Below are 23,560 nucleotides of genomic sequence, written 5' to 3'. Positions count from 1 at the left end.
CAATCGCTGTTCACTGCTTTAGCTAGCACCTTCTTCTCTTTTTATTTGGTAATACAAGAATTACCCGTGTGTCTTATAACAGCCCTCTGCACAAGGTATCCTCTGGATGTCCTTTGGCCTCCAGGAGCATCCCAGGATGACTGGAAAGTTTGAATCTCAGTAGGCAAAAGAAAGGACAGAGTACAAGAGTGCAATTCTTCTCAATTTTAGTGATTTATATGAGTTGATTAAATTACTCTATTTATGGATTGAAACAAGAACTTTCACAGGAAAGCACTTCAGCTCTCCACCTCACAGAGGGCAAGTTTAGCTTAGATTTCAGGAATAGTCCTTTTATGTGAGGGTAATGACAGCTTACCCAGAGGAGCTGTGAATGTCCCATCCCTGCAAGTGTTCAAGGCCAGGTTGGATGGGGTTCTGCTGAGCAACCTGGTCTAGTCAAAGGTCTCCCTACCTATATCAGAAGGTTGGAATGAGATGGAATGAGATGATCATTAAGGTCCCTTGCAAGACAAACCATTCTATGATTCTGTGATAGGACAAAAACTTCCAAGCATGGGTACTGCACAACTTGTCTTGACAACCTGTTCCAAAACCTAGCTGGCCTAAAGTTTTTGGCACATGCTAATTCATGAACTGTCCCTAGACATCTGACAGCAGCCTTACTGCACCAAAGGCCACTCCTTGGCCCTCTTCATCTATCAGCATAGACACAAGCCCTCAGATTGCCAAGTGGGACCCCTAACAGCTGGGGTAGGACCATCACTGAACCAAGGAATGCAGCCTCTCCCCCCCATCCTGGCCTTAGACTCACACTCATAGAGAGAGTTGAAAAGAGATCAGAAAGAAAAAAAATATTGTTTTCACTACATTTATGTTTTCATTTGCTTCATATTTTAGGAGCCATGAGACAAAAGGGCAAGAAAGGAAGCTACAAATCCTTTTCAAAAGGCAGAGAAAAGAAATGAGCAGCAAGAAGAAGAAGAAAAAAGGAAAAAGGTACTTTTGAAATATATCCTTAACTTCTAAGCTGTGGAGCCAGGCCTTGGATATTGTTAATGAACCATTAGCCCTGTCTTAATCACAACATCTCTTTCTTTTGTTCTCACACCCCACTGCTTTTTCGCAGCCGGACACACTTGGGTTTTCAGAAGTGACAGCACTCCTCATGAGCATGGCTCACGCTGGTTGTAATGGACACATCTGTGCTTGCAATGTTTGTCTGAAATATCCACTGTTTGCTTTTAGCAGCACGAGAGGAGAGTGTGGCAGCCTGTGTGTGTGTGCATGTGTGGGAGCAGCAGCGAGAATGCAGAGACTACTTAAAACCCTGCTAAGCTGCTCTGTTTCTCAATACTGTATTTATTGCAACTCACTTTGTAGTCAGATGAATGGAGTATTTTTTTAAAGGAATTTTACTCCCAATTGTTTTTACTACAACATAAATTTGCTGACTCTTTATTAGTCAGTAAGAACTTGGGCAACCCTTTGTGAGACTTGATCTTCAATTGAATTGTGTTCAGCTTTGCCCTGGAAGTTGGCCTTTCAGCTGAGTAACAAAAACTCACAGGCAAAGCTCCCCATACAGTCACAGCATCGGTTTTCTCTGCACAAGCCTTCCTCCAACACTCCTCCTCAAATGAGCTCCCTGTGGCAGTGGCAGTGCTGGTGAGTGAAGCACGGCCAGGGTGTGCTGTTAAATTTGAGCACAATTCTGGGCATGGTTTTGGGCATGGTTTCAGCCCTGGCCAGCCAGCAGCTCCTGTGCAGTGCCTGGCAGGGTCTGGGGAGCAGCCTGAGCGCTCTGGCTGCAGCAGTGCTGATGTGGTGAGAGTGTGACTCATGCCACGTCCTTTTGGCCCCCTGCCACACACTGGCCTCCAGTTTTTGCTCAGTGAGATGCAATCACATCTGCCCTTTTTTTTCCCCTCTTCCCATTTTTTTTTTTCCTTCTCCTTCTTCTTTTTTTTCTTATAGTTTTGACTTATCTTTTTTTAATTAGTTTATTTTTCTTTCTTTTTTTTTCTATTTTTTTTTTAATTTCTCCTTCCCAGCAACAACTTAGATTATCATTCTTTTAAACTCTGATTCTCTACTGAAGGTTGCATGAGTGATTCTTTTTGCATCTCTGGAGTCTTTCTAATCTACCTGCAACTCTGTTTTTACCTTACAGCAATTTCACTGACTCTGTGTTTAGACTGAGGTGAGAGAACACCCTACAGTGCTCTACATAAGTTTGACTGTTGTTCTTGAAAACGTAGAAAGAAAACCAACCATAGTCTTACACAGGGAAAGGATAAAAAAACTTGTTCTTTTTGGTCTCCTTGATAATTATTTTTTTGCTTCCATATTTTTAAAATCAGCTTTTTATTTTCTTATATTTTATCTAGAATTTGCATTTCACATAATCATAGAAACAGAGAATGTTTTGGGTTGCAAGGTACCTTAAAGAACATCTAATTTCAATTGTGCTGTAATCAGCAGGGAATATGTGGACATGCATTTCATGCTGTTTTTTTACCTTCAAGTTAATCCTATAAATTAGAATGTGAGCTATAAAGAAATGAAAAGTTAGCCTTAAAACATATTTAGATTTAATTTATCCTTTTGTGCATCTTCCTACCATCGTTAATTCAATCTGCTGCTATGTCCCCTTTTGCATATTGTATCCTAACAATCCTTTAAAACATTTCCAGAATGTTTGTTAGCCAAAAGGGATATTGTGAATCTAATGATGCTAAATATTAAATTAATTTCCTGATTGTCTCAATATTCTTGGATTAGCAACATGCTACTTTGAAATAACCAATATTTCAGAAACAAAATGATTCTTCTGTATTTATTATCTCTATCATTGAGCCAGAGAGTAATAATATGAAGCAATAATACAAATTAATGTTAAAAAGATTAATAATTTACTTTTACTTAGAGGATGCTGATAGGTGGAAGAGCAATGGCAAATATAATTAAAGTTGCATAACTCTTCCATTCTATCCGTTCTTTAATGCACTCATACTTTTCTTAATTGATCATTATCCATTCCAAACATTTGTATTCATAATTCCTGTCTGTAAGTGATTTTTTTTTGGTGAAAATCTATGTAAAAAATGTTCCAGCAATTCTTGAGAATGACAAAACTACAAAACTCAAAACTCAAAACAATCCCACAAACAAAGCCAGTATTTTCCCCATAAAAAGAATAACTCAAAAAGTCTGTCTTTTAAGAACAGCCTCCATTAAGATAGCTTGAGGAGGAGGATGAAGAGCCAAATACTTTGTTGTTACAAATGGGGAAATGTTGATAGGAAAAACGGGACTGGTGGTCATTTTCATGTGCAGAAAATCTGGCACGTAACTTGCTACGGAAATGGCCTCTTTTGAGACAAAGTGGTTTGGTGAACGTTGGCTACATTTTGACCAGAATGAGAATCTTTGGCAGCTCACCTCTGGTTGCATGGAATATATTTCTTATATATAGCTATGAGCTGTTAATCAGGGAACTAATTGTGCAGTGAGTGGGAAAGAGTTTGAAAATTTGGGTTAAAGAGACATTCTTCCTTCCTAAAACTTGGAAGGCAAAGAAGTCTTTGACATACTGAGTATCCAACATCACTAAAATGCCTCTCTGAAAAGAATTGATGGATTCATTGTAGTAGGCCACATTTTAGATCTTCCAGAGTTTAATTACTGCAATGGATTTTGCATATACTTTAAGCTAAGAACAGAAGTTTAGTTTAAGTCTTGGTTAAATGGTCAGTGATCACCACTAGTAGAATTTTCCATTACTGCTACCTTTTCCTTCTTTACTCTATATTTGGGTATTTATTGACATCTGGATTCAATTAGACCAAATATGTAATTGTAAATACAGTGCAAATAATCAGATCATTTTTTTGAGAGGAATATTAAGCAAGCAAACCACATAGTTCAATTTTACCCCAGATGCATTCTCAGTATCACTTATTTTAGAAAAATAAAGATTTTTAGAAAAGATGTTCCTGTCTTTATCCATCTACCATTGAGCAAAACTGTACTGGTTTTCTGTAGAAGGAAAAGATCAGAGTTAATCCCAAAAGTAGATTGTGAGCTTTTCTAGCCACCTGTGAGCACAGTAAAGAACAGGTTTGGAGGAGACTTGTTGCTGCAATAAATTCTGACCCAACAACATTATTGACAGTGGAATCCTTAACACCTGATTTTGACCATTCAAGTAGTAGGCATTTGGTTTAAATTGGTTACTACAGTCCATTGGGTAGGCAGTGGAGAAATAGATGTGAGTCTTTTTGGATGGTGATCTGGGATTTCAGACAATGGTGGTGACACAGGATAGAGTGTCCTCCGAAGGTATCCTTCCAATTCCTTGAGATTTGGAGAGATGTTCATATATTGCTACAGGCATCTAACCCTTAAACTGCTAAAGTCAGTGAGACAAATCCCAGAGCAGATTCTCAATATCAGCAACAGCCAGACATAATCTATTGGTTGAATTCAGCAGTTTATTAAATGATCCTTTTTCAATTACAACAATATCAAGATTTAGCCATGCCACTTAACAGGAGTGAGAGGGGACAGGTGACATGTGAGAAAGCTGTATATGCTTCACACAATTAGGAGCAGCTTCTGTGAATACTGGGTCTCAGAGACATTTTCTTTTCATTTCTACCACATTCCAGGTGGAAATTGCTGCAGTCCTGTTAGTGCTATTTATTGTTTACCCAAAAAGTACCCTAGTTGGCACAGAGGTCAATTTCTGACCTTTTTAAAAATATGGAACATTCTCTTTAAAGAGTGATTTATTTTTACCTTCATCCCCACATTCATTTCCTTAGGCAAAACTAGATCCGTTTTGAACTTCAGTTTTGCTTCTAACCCTGGAATTTATATTTTCAGGTGTTTAATATGTTTAATCCAGCACAAGACCTTTCCCTTGTGCATATATATTTTTATCTAATTTTTACTTTCAGTACACACCATGCTATATATGAAAACAGAATGTCTTCTGAATTGGTAATCACACACATAAAAGGAAGGTGTGGAAAAGAACCCATTTCATAGCTCTGAAACCAGTGATCTCCGTGTCACAAAAGACCACCCCACAGCAAGTAAGAAATTAGAAATGTTGGGGGCTGCTGAGCACCAAATTTTCACAGCAGACTGGCACAAAGTTGTTTAGCACAGATGTTTCTGTAATTGTGATACACTGGGAAAATCCTCAGTGTTCCAACTTCAATGGCTCCCAGACTCACACTTCCACCTGCATGGTGTGGTGGTCTGCTCTGGACACACTGCTCTGTAATGTGAACCATGTGCATTGCTCAAAAACCTGTTAAACCCCCTTCCCCCCTGTTCTCACATCTTTAGGCTTGTTTCCTCATTTCTACTTTTATGTTTAAAGGATTTACAAAATGGGGAAAATAGAGACAGCAGAAATCTCATGGGACTGGAGATGTGGGAGGGAGTTGGTCAGGTACTTCCAGTTTGATAGCAAATTAAATTTGCTCCCTGCTCTGTCCAGGCATGCAAGGATCTTTGGAAAGAAAAGTGGTGGTGCTTTTTGTAATTGGATGACCAGTTTGTGGGGAAAAAATTGATGCATTGCTTCTTTTTTTTCAGGTTAAAATAATACTTTAAAAAAACTAGGCATGAAAATATATTTCAAGCCATTTTTATTTCTTGCGACCTTTTTGACCAACATTATTATGATTCCTATTAGCTCTCACATAAAACTTTGCCTAAGTAAATCCTAGTGTGCTTTCAGTTTTCATTGTATGCTTGTCAGAGGTTCACTGCTGAACTCACCATTGTGCACGTGTATGTTTGTGTGAACAGAGGAGTCTCAACCTCGTAACACAGGAAATGTGGACCAATGTTTTGATAACACTCTTATAAACAAGTAGCTGAACATGAGTCCCAGAAATGCATAAATAATTTTTATTAAAAAAAGGTGAATGTAAAAATGTTAGTAGATAACAGACTATAATGTAAATTAATACAGTACATATTCATTATTTGAAAAAAGGGTAGAAGACTAATTTTCTCTCAAAATCTTGGTTAAAGCAAAACAAGTAAATTGTATATTACTTATGTTTATACATATACTCTTACTTACTGCTTGCTGTTTTGTACAGGTACCATAAAATTGATCATATTTACAGCCAGAGCTTTTTGGAAATTTTCCCAGGGAATATATTTGAACTGGGAAAACTTCTACAGAGGGAAAAGTTTTAGTGAAATGGTTTTTAAAGGAAATATACACAGCTATTTTGCTAAGATCAAACCTATTAATTTTGCTATTTTCGAAAAGATTTTTTTTAATGTTACTTATTTTAAAATTTGTTTTTAACTATAAAGTCTTGTTAAAATGATTCTTTATATGACATACTTAACTGGCCAAGAAAATTTCCTTCCTTCCTTCCTTCCTTCCTTCCTTCCTTCCTTCCTTCCTTCCTTCCTTCCTTCCTTCCTTCCTTCCTTCCTTCCTTCCTTCCTTCCTTCCTTCCTTCCTTCCTTCCTTCCTTCCTTCCTTCCTTCCTTCCTTCCTTCCTTCCTTCCTTCCTTCCTTCCTTCCTTCCTTCCTTCCTTCCTTCCTTCCTTCCTTCCTTCCTTCCTTCCTTCCTTCCTTCCTTCCTTCTCTTTTTCTTTCTGACCATCTTTAGTTACAATATTGAGAAATGGTGAAGTTAGGGAATTTGAGCAATTCAAGCAGAATTTTTTTTTAATGCAATACTTAAAAAGACAAAACTATGCCTTGCTAAATGATAGTTTTACCAAGGAACAGTCCTCACGCCGATTCTAAATTTTTCAGTATAAGTAATTTTATATAGGTTGAACAGTGTCTAACCTAGAAAGGTGTACTAAAATGGTAAAGTTTGAACTTACATATCAGTTAGAAAAGGAGTGCCACGTTTGTCATGTTAAACACCCCTGTGCCACCTAGAAAACCCTTTGAGCAGGCAGGAGTGAAGCCCCCAATGACTTAAGCATCCCTCTTTTCCTTGTTGTTGGTAATATTAAAATAACAGAGGCAATGATGGAAACCTAGACAAAAAAGGAACTGTCTTTGTTCCTGACAAGCAGGGCTGCCTCTCTGGTGCTTCCCACATCCCAGGGAAAAGGGCTGAGCTCCTGGCAGCCCTCCTGGTCCTCACTGACCTTGGGCTAACGCTTCACCGCGGGGTCACTGGACGACAGATTGATCACCCTGAAAGTGCCAGTTTCTCAAGGGTTACACAAACAACCTCCAGTCATTAAAACTAACTATAAAAAAAGCCCATTCTCCCTTTTTTTTAAGTGGCTGAGTCTCAGTTTGAGAATGGAAAGTGGATTAAACCACTGAATAAACTCATCTTAATAAATAATTGGTTTGCTTCTATTTATCAGGCCTTGTAGATGACAACAGAAGTGGAGATGGATGTGAATAACCCCTGTTTAGAGCTATTACAATGGATATTTTTTCATATTCAAATTAGAGCTAACTCCAATTAACACTGCAGAATAAAGAAAAGTGATTTTCTTCTACAAATTATATACTAAACTTGTTTTATTCTGATGGTGATAGATGAGTCATGGCTGAAGGAATAATAACCTTACATGTACTATGAAACAGGTTGTAGCTCAAGAAGGAGCAGATTTAAGCTGGCTGCAATAGCAGTGATTTATATATATTTTCGTAAAAATGTCCCTTTTTAATGAAGTTCAATTTTTAATTGATCAGAATATCAGAACTTTGACTAGCTTTGCAAGTGTTCAGACAGAAGTAGATGTCACTTTTTAAGAGGCACAGTATTTCCATATAAACACAAACATTCTAGAAATAATGGTCTGATATATTTTAATTCAGAAAAAAATTAAGACAAACAGTATTTCTATTTTTCACTGAAATTTGCTGTATAGACAAAAAAACCCCAACAAACCAACAAATTAAAACTAAAATCAAGGATTTAAATGTTGTGGATTGTAATGTATATCTCTAAAGAGAACTGAGAATTCACCTAAAATAATAATATTGAAAAAGTAGAAATAATTCTTACTTTCCTTTTTTGAGCACTGTATGAAAAACAAAATTAGTAAGATTTCTTTCCCTTCCTTCCTTCCTTCCTTCCTTCCTTCCTTCCTTCCTTCCTTCCTTCCTTCCTTCCTTCCTTCCTTCCTTCCTTCCTTCCTTCCTTCCTTCCTTCCTTCCTTCCTTCCTTCCTTCCTTCCTTCCTTCCTTCCTTCCTTCCTTCCTTTCCATAATGAAAAGATAGTTTTAAGGAACATTCAGAAGACTGTTCTTGTGTAATGGACATTCCCAGTGTAATAAAATGCACACATGAATCTCCAGGATCCTGGTCCTTTTTTGAACAGGAGGGATGTGAAGCCTGTGTAATGCTAGATAAAATTATGAGTTACAATGATGGTTTTTAAACCTTCTGGAATGTTCACCTGTTCATGAAAAATTACTGTGATGGCATAAAATGTTGTCCCTTTGTAGATGATAATTCTGTTCTGCTGAAAGTTTAATACAATTAATGTAATAAAATTAATTAATTGTTAATGCAATTAAACAGATTTCATAGATTTCTATCTCAAGTGCTCCAGTGACCTACAAAAGCAGTTAGATAAATTAAAAGAAGACTGTGTTTATGTCAAGTATTGAAAAGTTCCCTTGTCTGCATGAATGGGTAAGTAAAAGGGTGCCCCAGTTGCTGTAGTGTTACACTCTAAGACGCATCACATTTTCTTAAAGTTACTCATTCTCTGGGAATCACAAAAGGAAGATAAATTCAGACAGTTTGTTACAATTACAGATATGCCTTCTTTTTAGTTACTTTTTCTCTGCAAATGACCTCTTTCACTGCAGGATATGAAGATGCAACTTATTTAAAATAATAAATTAGCTCTTAAGATTTCTGGACTTGATTCATTACTGCTTCACGTATCACAGGCAGAAGCTGACCCCAGATTTAAGTTCCTAGCTGACTTGTAATAATTGTTGCATCCTTTTAAAAGGCAAAATAAACTTTCCAATATCTGTGAAACAGCTTTTCTTGCAAGAAGCAATGGGCCTATTGCAGCACTTGAATGCTTAGGTTAAAATTCATATGCTTTGACTTTGAAATTTAGATTCTCTGCCACATCTTGTAAAGGACTCTTGGGAGCTTGAATAAACAGTTTTGAAGAAAATACTTTGCTTTAATGATGTTTGTGTTTTCTTTGTAAACTGCAATGGAACCTGGTAAACCATGGAGGACATTTGCAGCTCCAAAGTTTTCAGCTATAGCTGAGAGAGGGGAGGTTATTCTGAATTCAACACTTAGAGCTTGAGATTGATGCTTTCATATGAAATTTGAAATTCATAAGAAGCATAAAAGGACCTTCTTTCCTTCACCTCAAATTTCAGCAGATATGGTGATAAAAACGATTTGCTAAAGGAATATCTGTGGAGAAATACAAAGGCTTCAGCAAGCTTTTTGCTGGAGAAGAGATGAGCTGTCCTGTCCTCTCAGAACTTGAATAAAACAGTCAGAAACTTGATACATTGGGACTGAGGGGAAGTAAAATAAAATCTTTTTTTTCTGGGGAGACCTTTTATATCAGTTTATGTTTAGCTGGAAAAAAAAAAAGAAGCAAGAAGAACTGGGTAGACAGCTGGGTTAACAGTAGGCAAGCACTTGCAGCCTGGTGACATTTGTGAAAATAACAATATTTTTCATTTGTAGACTCTTCATTTAGGCAGCCAAGCTTTACAAGCAAGTGAGATCCCTGCAGAGTGAGATCCTTTCAAAGGGTAAACTAATGTGTCTTCATACCAGATGCCTTTTTCCTTGCTCATTTATGTCACTTTCTTGCTACCCTGTGTACTTTTTTGAGCTTTTCTGAACTATTACATTTTTTTTTTAAATGACTGGCAGATGTTGTGGATTTAATGTCTATGGCATCAATTTATAAGACAGAGAGTTCTGTAGAGGAAAACAAAGAAAAAACCCCAAAAACCAAAACCATAAAAGACAAACCAGAAAACAAAGAAAGACAAAACCTAGGTCACAATCATTGCCTTTATGCTCTTTCCTTTCTCCAGCTCCTGCAATCTGACTTAATTTTACTGTCTCCTTCAATACTTATAAAAGTAGTGCTCACCTCAGACCTGACCTGCAGCAGCTCTTCCTGCTGCCAACTTGCCGTAAAATTTATTGCCTTGTTTTATCAGATGACATGAAACAATGCCAGCAATTTCTCCAGTATTATCTATATGTGATCAAACAGCACTTAAGCCACACTGAGCAAAAATTTGTTGCTTTGTCTTGAATATTCTTAACCTGTAAAGTCTACTGGAAGCATACTTGTTTGACAACAGAACGTTTAGGCGGAAGCTTGTCAAAAGGAACACTTGACAAGCCAACATTCAAAAGTGCTGGGAAAAGGAATCTTATTTTATACTGCAGAACTTTGCAGTATCATTTGCTTTAGAGGTCAGCCAGCTAAAGTTATTTATTGTTCAAAAGGTGTTTTTAATCAATTTAAAAAAGTATGGCTTCTCTCCAACTATGCCTCCCTTCTCCACAAGCACCAGTAATCAGGATTAAAGAAGTTTAAATAACAACAAACCAAGCTTTGTATTTGTGCCTTGTGTCAACTCACACTGCTGTAGGAAAAGGAACGTTTATTTTTCTTTTGTTACAATGCACTTAAGATGAAGTAGGAAAAAAATCATCTTGCAGTATTTACAAATACCCCCCAAAATCTTCCAGGCCCTCAGTGCTTTACACCTAGAATCTCTGATCACTCATTCCTTAAACCTAAGGACATGTCAACATTTGCAGTGGAGTGAGGCAAATAAGCCTGTGCTCATGGAAATGGAAGTCAGTAAAGTCTCTGTGTGTATCAGCACCCTGCAGGCACACTGACAGGAATCCATAAAGAGGACAGTCATGCTCATGCCTTGCTGTGACTGTGCCTCTGAAGCTTCTTGAGACCTTTTTCTCTCAATGCATCTCTGCACAAATGAACTGATGTGCTTTGCAAAGCAGTGGGGCTGTCCCTGCATCGCACTCTTGCACATCTCCACCAATATGAGTAGGACTCTTGTATCTGCAATAAACTATCATGTATTGTACTTTTCTTATCTTTTTTCTTTCTTTCTTTCTTTTAACCTCACACATTTTGTTGCATTTACACTAACCCAACTTCCCCTTTAGGCAGAGAATGCTATTAGTATCTACAACTGAGTAATGGAGGCACAGAAAGGTGAAGTGATTCACCTGTGGTCATAGAGGAAGTCCAGGGAAGGTGAAACCACCTTGGTGACTTGAAGCATCTACCTCAAACCCCTTGAGCTGTCCATTTCCTTTCACTGATATACTGAACAGCAGTGCCAAAATAATTTAAGTAATATCCCAGGACAAATGAAATGCTTCAAATACCTTGCCTCATCTTCAGATTAGCACTCCCTTTCTTTACTTCTGCCAGGTTATAAAGATGTGTCAGCATACAGGCCAAATTCTGTACTTGTTCTAAACATGAGCAAACCCTGAGGTTGCCCAGTTGCAGTTCTTGGCAGAGCTTGTTTAAACTCAGAGAATGCTGGTCAACTGTTGAATCTTCATGTGTTGCACACTGTTTTGTAACACGTTGTCTAAGTTACCATTCAACATACAATCTAAGTTTTGATAATGACAAATTGCATGAAAAAAGAATCCAAAAGGGAAAAGGGAATAAAGGCTAGCTTCTGCACTCCAGGTCAGTGGGAGTTTAAGTGCATAGAGAAAACTCCAGCACTGTTACAGTCAATAGCAATTTTGCCTTTGGCTTCAGAGGAGGCAGCTTTTCACCCACAAACCTTCTGTGTGATGTGTTCTCATCTTCCAAAAATCTACACTGCTTATTTTATTTGCTTATTTTCTTTTAGTTTGATGGTAGAAAGGAGGTTCAAAAACAAATTGCTAATCAGTTATTTAGATGTATTACCCTTCATTTTCATAACTTGGCCTATGATGTTTATTTTTATCTAAGTTCTTTCTTCATTGGTTCCTTTTTTTCTTTTCTGTAGTGGCTTTAGTGACTTCTGCAGAGTTTTATAAACTTACCTTCTTTCAGTAAACTATTTGAAAGCAGCCATACTTCTACAATTAAAATTTTGGTTGCTCCCTCCCCACAAACATGTTGTCACCTATATAAAAGCTAAACAATCAAGTGGTATTTATTTAATTATGATTTTATGTAGCTATTTAAGAGGGTTACTTAGGTTTGTTTTAAAAATATGCATTGTACAGAATTACGTCAAATTTGTGTAGTCCATAATACATAGAATACTACATCAGCATTTTGGTTCTGAATCATGGATTTTTATTTACAGTGAAGATGAAGATATCTTTATGGAAAAATCCCAATAACTTTAACAATACTCTACTTGTAGAATGTCTGTCTTACTGAATAAAGTCACCAAATTCAATATGACTCTGAATATTATGCCCCTAATATTGTGTGTGCATTGTTGATCTCTCTTCAGTCCTACATTCAAAAAATGTGCTGGGGGAAGAATTGTCTTTATAACCTCAGAGAGGCTGGAATTCAGTTCAAAATTCAGGCAGAAGCGGCTCAGAAATTCTCTCTTGCAAGGAGTATTTATATCTTTCAGCTGGTTGTGCCAGGCAAAGCACATTCTGTGGTATTATCCTGGTCCATGTAAACTCTGAGCTTTGCATCTGATTCCTGAACTGAGCTGGCCCATGGGGGTGGAAATAACCTGTGCCAGGTACAGGGCTCCTGTGGGTCAGTGCAGAGGAGCAGGAGCTGCATCACAGCTCAGTCAGTCAGAGCCTCTGGGGCAATGAAAGTGCCTGTGCTGGTATGAGGACATGGCTGACTCCTAAACAGGCTGGTGGTGCTCACTGCAGTATTTTAGGATATTCCACGTGACCTACCCCCATTGGCTTGGATGAGAATGAAAACCAGAGAACTTGCTATTTACAGATACAGAGAACTATTTACAGATACAGTAGCTGAAACTCTTTGGAATTGTCTGCAATGCAAAATTACTGGCTGTGGATGTAGGAACCACTACTAGGGTATTGAAATTATTCTGGTTAATGAAAGTAGAAAGAAATTTCATTTGCATTCCCAGAATTTTGTTGAAGAGTTCTTTAGAAAGGTAGGGGGATTAAAGAAAAAATGTGGGAAGGACAGAGGAATTTTAATGTTTTTCTATCCTGAGTTTTTATAGGAATGGTGCTATTAATGGCTTAGTGAATGCTTGTTTGTCTCCATGTGAAGGAAGATGGATGTGTGAAGAGTCACCCAAGTTCCAGGGAGAAACTGAGCAAGACAGATTAGTCCCACCTCAGCCTGACACCTGGGGCACATCCTTATCTAGGGGGGTAAATGGATCAGAATGTAACCTCCCGTTTATTTATTCTCCTTCTGTTTGGAGACTTTCTCTGATTAATTACTCTCTAGTAATTGCTGCTGTTAACTAATGTCAGATCTAATTAACCTGGAGTCCCTTCATCCAGTACCTTCAGCATCCCTCTGCAAAGATGAGGAGGTCACCAGCAAGGAGGTTCTGAGGATGGCCACACTTTACCCATTCGTTTATTTGCTTTGGGCCTTGTTTGCTATTCCTGCTGCAATGCCTGGCGACAGCTTTCTAGAATTCCCATCAAGTCTAATTGGCCTGCTGAAGCAGCAGTGAACACAAGATTTAAGAAATGTTTTCTTTAAAAACTTCTGGTCCTACAGACACTTTGAGATCGAGTTTCACTCTGTTGAAATCACACACGATTCCCTGTGATTTTCATGAGAAATACTGCAAGAAAGTATTAAAAGAGAAACATGTCTCTGTGGTTTGGAGGGAGTGATGGCCAGGGGGGTTGGAGAGTGGGTGGTGGTAACATAGCAAGGCATCCACAGAATCTTTAAAGGTTGCCAAAATTAACACATACAAGGTATTCAGTATCAAAGTTTTCAATATTTGGCTCCATAAACACAATACCGGTTGCAAAAACAAAGCTAAGGATTTCATGCTGATTACTTAAATAAAAACTGTTTAATTATGAACATTTGGGAAATGAAGTTATGAAGGACTGACCAGTATTGCTATGGCTTCCTAGTGTTCATAGCATACTGTGAACACTGTGCCAGCATCTTACTGTGTAGAGCACTGTAGATCCATCTATGGTAAACAGTCCTAAGGCTCAGTGTGCCTGGGGCAGATGGCTCCATGCAGAAGGAGGTCTCCCATCATTAAAGCCTTTGGTTTTCAGCTTCACTAAGGAGTGGACTTTCCAGTCCAAAAAAAGCTACCAGCATTGTCAGTGGAGAGGCTGATCAAGATTTTATCTGTTTTTGGGTATTTTCATAGATCAGCACTAGGAGATTTATTTCAGAAAATGAATAGGAATAATTCAAGTCATGTTAGTATTCAGGAAATACTGGATAACACTTCAGACTGGTCAAAAAGATTCATTTTTTCTTTATGATTTTCTAAGATTAGTACTGAAAATATGTATCTCTTGGAAATTTCGATTCTGCGTTACTCCTGTCTGTGTCTGACTTTCCAACCTCTCCTGTCCATCCCTCTGACTGGCTGCAAACCATTTTTCTGACTCAATTGCTTTATCTCACCATTTCCAGCTGAAGTTTTGGAAACATAAATAAGAGTTATAGAATGACTGTGATATTAGAGTAATGAGTTCTCTGTTCTCAAAAACACAGCTTGAGGTGACATAATTTACACTAGAATGATAGTGGAGCATATTTCCAGTCAGCCACCACTTACCAGTTGGTGAGCTCTTGGTATGACTACCATGTTCCACCTGTTAAGGCTTTTCACTCATAAGTAGGATAGTAGAAAATCTCATCAAGCTAATACATTGAATGCTCTGTCCTGCCTCGTTGTATTGGAAAGAGAATTGTTTATGAAATAAATTCTGCCCTTTAGAGTCTAACATTACAAGATAAACTAGCTTTAATTTTAATTTGCTGTAAAAAATTTAGATTGAAGAAGTTCAGTTGTTGTTTCACCAAAAAAAAAAAAAATCTATATTTTTTCTGAAGAGAAAAGGAAGGTGAGAACAACAGGTATATAAAGTTTGGAGACTTTTAAAGTGTTGGTTAAACCATAGTAGTTTCACTTTGTGTATAAATCGTTCCCAACTATGAAATCCAAGATGTAACATTATTCATCTGATTAAATGAGTCTACTGCAATTACTTACTGGGTTGAAGGCTTTTATGTTTTATCCTGATACTCCTTGTGTTACCAGTGCTCTTACCTTATTTACATCTTTGAACTCCACTGCTTTGCCTCACTGCAACTCTTCTGTTATGAAAATTCTAAATTATATCACTCTTAATGGCCATGCTTCACTACTAAATTATACCATGACAGATAGTGTTTCCAGGACACAAAATTATTCACCACTCATATTTGATTGCTAGTATACCAGCTGGATGTATTTGCCTGGGTAATTTCATATTTTCCCAAAATGATCACTGGGCACAATCTTGGAGTTTGAAAATATCAGGGACTATTTCCACTAGCTGGTTTGTGCACAGCCATCCCACTTTTAAAGTTAGGAGTCCTCAGAAATACACAAGTAGATTTGTCCCATCCCACTAAGATTCTTGTCTAGGGATTGTCTTGGATAGGTCACTCTGCAATCCTTTTTTCTCTCAAAGTCCATTAGGAGTAATTCAGAATTAGATAACGTTATTCAATGTTAATTTTTAAATAGCTAACATTATGACTGTGTTCTGCTTTGATTGCCTATGAAGGCAAAGCTAGAGGAAGATACAAAACGGAAGAAAAAAGGTATTTCTAAGTGAAACACATCACCAGCAGCAGCAGAACATTAAACCTTCTTGGTGTAAGGACTGAACCTCCTAGATTTCCTGTGAACAATAAGGAAGATGGAATTTCTGCCACCATCTAAAGCAAGAAAGGAACACTTGTTTCAGCTTTAGACAGTTGAGTATATTTGACATAAAAGATGCTGTTCTTATTAATTTTAGTCAATCATATAAAATATTGTTAGATTGTTAACAAAAATAAAAGTTTTCATTTATATACTACTAAAGCCTTAAGAACACTTACCTACTTGAAGAAAGAGATTCCTTTGTCCTATTATTCTCTTACTTTTCCTGTGCAATTACTAATATAAACAGGTGGAAAATGGCAGAATTCCTTAAGCTGTGATGTTCACAGAGTAATGATGTCAAAGTGAATAAATTTGAAGAAAAAGCTTCTTCCCCTCCCTTGCCCTTTCTCTTTCCTTCCCCTCCCCTCCCAACAGTACAGAACAAACCACACTAGAAAAGGAAATATGGCAGGAGGTGTAGCCAGATAACATCTGGCTGAGGAGCTCAACTTCTGGAGCTCTGAAACTGCTTCTATAATGGCAAGTTAAAGACTACCTGGAAACATTCCCAGACACTGAAACTCTGCACTGTAAAATTGTTAGCACAGACCCTGGAATGGCTTTGACCCTCTCCAGCTAACCCCTTCCCAAGCATTCCTAGATAATGTGCAGGAGTCAACATTGCTGGGGGATCACTGCCAGGAGGCAGTCTGGGTGGAGCTTTAATTTAAGCTAAAAAACCTTAATTTCACAGATGTGGCCAAACTGTGCCACTTGGCCAGCCCAGGGCTTGGCACTGTTTAGTTTACAGCTGTTACCTGAAACTTCCAAGATCTCTCCACACATACAGTTGGTTGTGCTACAGATTAGATTCTGTTTTTCTGGAAATATTTCTAGGTGGTCTATTGCAAGTGCTCATGAGATTGCTATTCTGAAGACATTTTGATATGTATTTATAATTTTTTGTATATCTGAGTGTTTCACAGATACTTCTAACTTACCTGTGTAGACAAGATGCACAAACAGACCAGGATTATGAACATGTTCTGGAAGACATACACAGATCTGGAATAAGAAGATATTTTCAAGGCCACCTTCATCCCCACACACTCAGAAACACCCAACCCTCTCTACCTACAATTTTTTTTATTTTCAAAAAATAGCAAGGTCCATGCCCAAATTCTTTGCAGTCATACTGAGTTTACAATTTAAGAGCTCAAAAACATTTTAAGGAGCATTTTCCAAGTCTATTTTACCTCTTCCATAAAAATGTGCAAATGAAATGGCTTGTTATTGTGACTCCCTCATAAAGATAACTTGCCAGAACTACAGCATCTCTGGAAACATGACTCAGCTACAGGTATCAGTTCTAAGTGCTCAGATTTTATGCAGATATATCTGATAACAGAAATGTTCCCTTTTTAGTCAGCCTTTTACTTTTAACCAGTATTGTCTATACTTAAAAGTGAAAACAGTCAGATACAGGTATACATATAGGTATACATTTGTTTGTTTTGTTATTTTCCAGCTGCAGTTAAACTGACAAACACTTCCTTTTTCTTTATGATCCTTATCTAACAAGGAAAAAATGAGTTAAGATGTTTAAAAATATGTTTACTACAAAAGGCTTTCTGGTATGTTTACACCAGTTGATCTATACCAAAAAATCTCTTTAAATATAGACAAGTGTTAATGCTCATACATTCTGAGAAAAGAGACAAAAAACTTCTTGTTAAAGGTCTTCAGCATGTTAGACCCAGTCTCAAAATATATGTAAGGGAAATTGTCAGAGTAGTTTAACATGAAAAACTGTGAACAATGCATTTTACTCTAATGACAGAGTACAGGGAAAGCCTTAAGAGTCTGTATTTCCCAGGGGCCTTCAGCAGCTCCCTTTATGCAAAGCAAATTACAGGGGGGGTTATCCATTGTATAAAAAGTACCTATTTTCTTTTTTCCCTAGAAGATGCATGTGTTTCTGTTTCATGGGACAGATTCATCTCTGCATCTTCTGACAGCTTAGGCCTCCAGAAAATCTTTCATCACAAAAGAGAAAGATATGTTAATATCAGTAGGTTTGCCATAGGATTTCTACTTTTGGATAGTAAAGCTCAACTGATTGCACTACTTTAGCTGTTCTGTTTAAAATACTACAGCACAATATTGGAAATACTGTATAAAAATGACAAATTTTTGTCACTCTTAAGATGTAATTGACATGTTTAGGACAACTGTAACCTAAAAATCAGCTTCTAAGCTATGAGACAGGCCTTTCCAGTGACATGCAAATATACTCCAAAAGAAGGCAGTTTTATGAAATAGCAAAAAGGAGAAATGAAGCAATGGATAGATTTATAACTGAGATTCAGCTTTGAAAATCTTGGGAACTTACAGCCCAGTAGAATTGTGATTTGCATTCTTGGGTGTTTCTTTGACTTACGGCAGACAAGAAGTCAAGGAAAACTGTGGGTGCTCACTGAATATTTAAATATTCTATATTATTCTTTCTTTCTCTTTCAAGTATCTAACCTAACAGAAAATCTTGCTATGCACATATAAAAAACTCCACCGCACCAAACTTTCAATTTTCATGTTGTCCAAGGTGCCAAGTGAAATTCCTTTACACATTTTTTATCCCTGATGCAAACAAGTAACTTAATTTACGATAAAATTTTATTCACTGGTCAAAATTTCTGAGGGGATTGATTGCAAAAAAGGAGCAGTTTATTTTAATAGAGCTCACTGAACTACATTGAGCTGATTAATAACATTAATATACCCAGAAAGTCTGAACCAAAAAGCAGCAGTAATATTTAAAGTAGAAGAAACTAATTTTCAGTTATAACTGGTTTGTGATCAGAAACCATTTTATTACAGGGACAATTTGTGTAAGATATGGGGGAATAAAAAGTAAGAATAAATATTAATTAAAACAGGAAACTATAAATCAATAAGTCAATAAATTAGCGATCATATTTTAACTTGAGTTAACTAGGCAAAGAAGTGTGTTGAGAATTTTACAAAGAACATAAAAGCTGTTCTGCATATCTGGAGTTAATAACATGCTGTGTCTTGTGGCACTATTTAAGCAATGAACTCACTCCTAATTTCTGTTTTTAGAGAATTTTGCCTCAAAAGTCCTATAGCCAAATCAAGCTATAAGTGAGGAGAACTTAAGAGTGAAGGCAATTAATAACTGAAAAAAAAATTCAAATAAATATCATCAATTCTCCATTAATATCAGTCTTTCCATCAGAACTGTGTGGCTATGAGAGAGAGATTAACAGAAACAGAAGTTATCAAAAGGTAATGCAGAGTAAAAATTCCCTGCAGCCTTAAAAATCCGAATCTTTCTGTTGGTAACCATCCACACAGGCTTCATCAGACAAGAGGAATTCAGCAGGGAAACAGAGAAACAGAAATTGTCAACTTTGTTTTGCATTTACATGGATGAATTTGACTCTTAAAGGACTGCAGAAAAGTATATATGGAGTGGATACTTAAACTGTGCAACTGAACTTTGTTGATTTCTGTCAACCACTATCATGAAATGCTCTACAACTGTCAAGGTTAGAGTAGAACCCAGAAAGTATGTAACAGTTTACAATATTTATTAAGAAAACAAGCAAAAAATTCTTAAAACATTTGTCATCACACAACAGCACATGTTATTAAGTCTTTTGTACTGTGTGATTGGATCAGAATTTCCCCCTGCTTTTGACTGCTATTTACACTTGCTCACATTTCTTAAGATGTCAATTGTTTAAAGCACAATTTGGATATTTTTGCTCTCAGAAAATGTAACCTCAATTGGATTCTCTTTCCTTCCTTTGTAATGAATACATTATTTTGCTTTTCTCCATGCTTATATTTTTTATATTTCTTTGAACAGTTAGCAATATATTTTCGATGTTTCTAGTGCTTCTTTGCAGAGAAATTTCAACAGCTTCCTCAATATCTCTGAGGTGCTGGTCTGAGGACATGCAAAAAAGGATATATTTTAGCAAAACCCCTTGTGCCATGCAAGACAGAAAAAAAAATGGATGCATTTTTGGCTTCATTCTTGTCAGGAGTATTTTTGCCGTTGCTCTCAAAAAGTTTATTCATCATTTGATTTATAGTCCACCCAGTTTGGGGATGAGATGTTACCTGCATTTGTCTGAATCTGTAAATTTGACAGGCAATCCATTTTTAGGCAATTGTGAGACATTTTCTGACACTTCAGCTGTATGTCCCAACTGGAAGCAAATATGCCAAATCAGTTATTTTTAACACATGCAGACAGAATTGTTTCTATTTGTCCTCGACAGACTTTTTTCAGAGACATCAATTTCCCTTCATATCAGTTTATTAATAAAATCTAAGTAGCTTTATCTAGTGTCTGCAGCCAACTGCAAGTACAGCCTGAGATATCTAAATAAAACATCATTGTTTTTACTGACATCTCAGCCATCTCCTCTGGCTCAGCCTTCTCCTAACAACTACAAAAAGAAAAGAAAACAAACAAACAAACAAACAAACAAAAACCCAAAAAAACCCCATTCAAAATGCAACAAGTTCCCTACCCTATTCTTAGAATGATCTGGTATTTTCTAGATAACTCAGAAGCCAAAGTTAGTTATCACAGAATGGCCTTAGATGTATGTGCTCTGAATTGTGCTATCATCTGTATGAAGAAAGTTCAGAGGCAATTTCTTTCTTGCCTCTAATTTGTGGTAAAATTTCACAATTAAATACACTTGCCATAGGCACAGGAAAGTAAATCAGATCCTGTTGGTAAAAAGGGTCTTCTGAAAAGACCCTTTTAAATATCTTTGATGTCACAACTTTTAAACCCTGACTTCTTTTTGATATGTCTGTCCAGATCCCTTCTCCTATGGCATTTCCAAATGTCCCTGCTGGTTCTTTCTTTCTTATAGAACTAACAAAGAAATAATCTTGGACATTGACTGGTCTCAAGAGATGGTTTAAAATCTAGCATCCCTTTCCCTAAAAGACACTGTTTGGGGATTCTTACTACTTCATCCATCTTCCTCTTCCCCCCGGGTGGCTGGGAAGGACCATCCCATCTTGGCTCTGACCCTCCACTCCTGCTACTGTTGTTGATACTGCTGCTGACTCTCTGTAGTCATGATTGATGTCTTGCTGACAGGCACATAAATCATGCCTGTTCATAATGGTTAATGTTGGTATTTGCATGTATTAAGCATGTTTTAGCTCTGAGACACTTAGCACCATGTGTGCTGCATTCATTCTGCTACCTCAGGGCCTTGGAGGGAGAGGAAGGGAGTTTTCCATTTATAGATGGTTTTGTTTGGGCAGTGGGGAGAGCAGAGACCATTGTTAAAAACCCATCCAGATGAACAGGAATGAACTTTGCAGCTGCAGCACAATTTGCTCAGACTACAAGGCCCTACAGGATATATTGTCTGGCCGTCAGCGCATCGGCAGCTGCAAACAAAGATGCATCTGCAGTATCACTGGATTTTGTACCATGAGCTGAGATATGAGTGAAAAAGAAAGATGTTTCTTAAATCCTGAGGCTTCTAATGTTTCACACAGACTTTTGTGGACACCTGGCCTTTTACAGATTATTTTTGAAGAAGGTGCAATTCCAATTTTATAGATTTTATCACTATAATTTCTTCTCTCCCTGTTGGCCCAAAAACCTGAAGAAACTATTCTTATTATTTCATAATATAATTATCAGTCCTATGTTTCTGTCCTCTCCAAAAGTTCTCTGAAGGGAGCAATTTGTCCCAGAACTTGGCAGCCTGGACAGCTTGCAGTTTTTACAAATCCTCCTGATGGGAATGAAGTTTTGGCAGCTGATGGAATCACAGAGGTATGTGAAAGTCAAGACTGAAGAAAATCCAGGCTCAAACCTCCAAATCTGCAGAGAGATTGTCCCTTTGAGGATCTCCAGTTCTTCGAGAGTCCAGGTCATGGAGGCAGCCTGTGACCCTCCCCATGCAGTTGTAGAAAAGAAAGGTAATGTCATGAACCATTTCCTCCTTTGTAGACAAGGCTGTTTGCTTTGCAAAACTAGAGTTGGAGAGCAGATGCCCTACCTGGCATTATCCATTTGTGATAATAATAGCTAGTTTTAGTTTTTACTATCAAATTGTTAGCACAGTTGCAGGTATAGTTTTGGGCTTTGGGCTTTGCACTATTCCAAGAGATATTTTGCATAGTTTGCAGTTTACAGCAGGTCAGATATCATTTTCACATGATCAATTTTTCATGATGTAGTTTCTAGCTTCCCTTTAGACAATATTAAGGAATCTGCATGTGTTTTTACTCTTCTAGAGGCCATCTTAGTATTAAGAGAAAAAATATAATGCAATGCTGAAAAACATTGCAAGATGGACCCCAGTTTAAATGGGCATGTTTCAGACTTTGTATCAGGAGTTGTAATACCTGTCCAGAAGAGGCACACGCAGTTTAAAAAAAAAAAAAAAAAAAAAAGTTTTTTTGACATTTAAAATCTATAAAGAGAATTGACAGAATTTTCAGAGGGTTACATTTTTCCGTTATTTTGTAAACATACTCACTGCTCTATAGTGTTTTTCCATTAAAAAATGGGCTACATGACAGAGAGAAGTAGTCATAAGAAGTCCTTATGATGAAATAGGTCCAAATCCTCCGCTCCTGGGAGTTGAACCCAAGCCCTTTGGCATAGCAGAGAGCAGTGATTCTTGTAAATGTCAGTGCTGATTAATTAGGGGCCTGGCCTGAACATACCTATTGAAGTAAAGTTGTCATTTATTTCACAAGGGGATTTTGTTCAATCAAAAAGAAATGCTCAAATATTATGCAGCTAAAACTGAGTTTAGAAAATACTAGCTTCTGAAATAATGGAGGGCCATCTCCCAAAGGATTTTTTCCCAGGACAAAATGGCACAAGATCCATACTCCAGAGGTCAGGAGCATGGGTTTTTCATCAGGCTCATTTAGAGAGAATGTATTCCTGTTTCACAGAAGTTCTTCAGGTGTGGGACACTGAGGTCTAAGACCTTCTGGTTTGCAAAAGCAACATGCTCAGCTGACAGAGACGGTAATGTTTTTCTTTTACCTTTTGTTCATTTCCAGGGTGCTTTCAGACAATGAAGAGGTTTTTGTTTTTTTTTTTCTCAGGGAGCATGACACATTAAAAGACAACTAAGGAACAGGAGAGAATCTTGGTCACATGAGATGAAGTGAGAAACCTACAGTGTGAATTCTTAGACAACAAATAAATTATTGGAGGAAATCTCAAGCTCGTTTTCAAAAAAGGGAAATAGAGAAAGGGAGTAGGAAAATGAAGAAATACTGTGAATTTGTCCATTAATTTTACATGTAAATATATGCATCTTAAAAATTATGCTGTTGCTGTGATTACAACAGTAAAAGGCGATCCAAGAGGAAGGTGCCTGTCTTTTTTTATTGTATGAACTCTGTTTCTTGACTTACAAGTTTTATAAAGACCCCAAGGATTAAATTTTGTGTACTCCTGTGGTCAACTAAACATGGTAAAGTTTAGACACTAGCCCTCCATCAGGATGAGACTTCCTGGCACATCTGTAAGGATTACTAAGAAAGTTTGCAGATGATAGAGAATTGGGAGTTGCTGAGAGGTCCTGAGAGAGACCCTGACAAATTAAAGGAATGGGGAAAGAGAGGCTGCAGAGCAGTGCCATGGAAAGGGACCTGGGGATCCTGGTCACTGGCAAGCTGAACATGAGC

General features: G+C 37.4%; 1 protein-coding gene across 1 annotated transcript in view; it reads left to right on the top strand.

The window, feature by feature from the left end:
- LOC116993634 overlaps window positions 1-21,804 on the top strand; it is a 50,673-nt gene extending 28,869 nt beyond the window's left edge. Inside the window, exons 3-4 of the mRNA XM_033054465.1 lie at window positions 901-999; window positions 21,572-21,804. Coding sequence (XP_032910356.1) covers window positions 901-999; window positions 21,572-21,701 — 229 coding nt within the window. The 3' untranslated portion in view covers window positions 21,702-21,804. The remainder of the gene's footprint in view (window positions 1-900; window positions 1,000-21,571) is intronic.
- The last annotated feature ends 1,756 nt before the right edge of the window (window positions 21,805-23,560 follow it).

This window comes from Catharus ustulatus, chromosome 3 (genome assembly GCF_009819885.2).
Source record: "Catharus ustulatus isolate bCatUst1 chromosome 3, bCatUst1.pri.v2, whole genome shotgun sequence".
NCBI classification, from domain to species: Eukaryota; Metazoa; Chordata; class Aves; order Passeriformes; family Turdidae; genus Catharus; species Catharus ustulatus.
The sequence above is the reverse complement of the archived record's forward strand: the minus strand, read 5'-3'. Positions and strand labels throughout refer to the sequence as shown.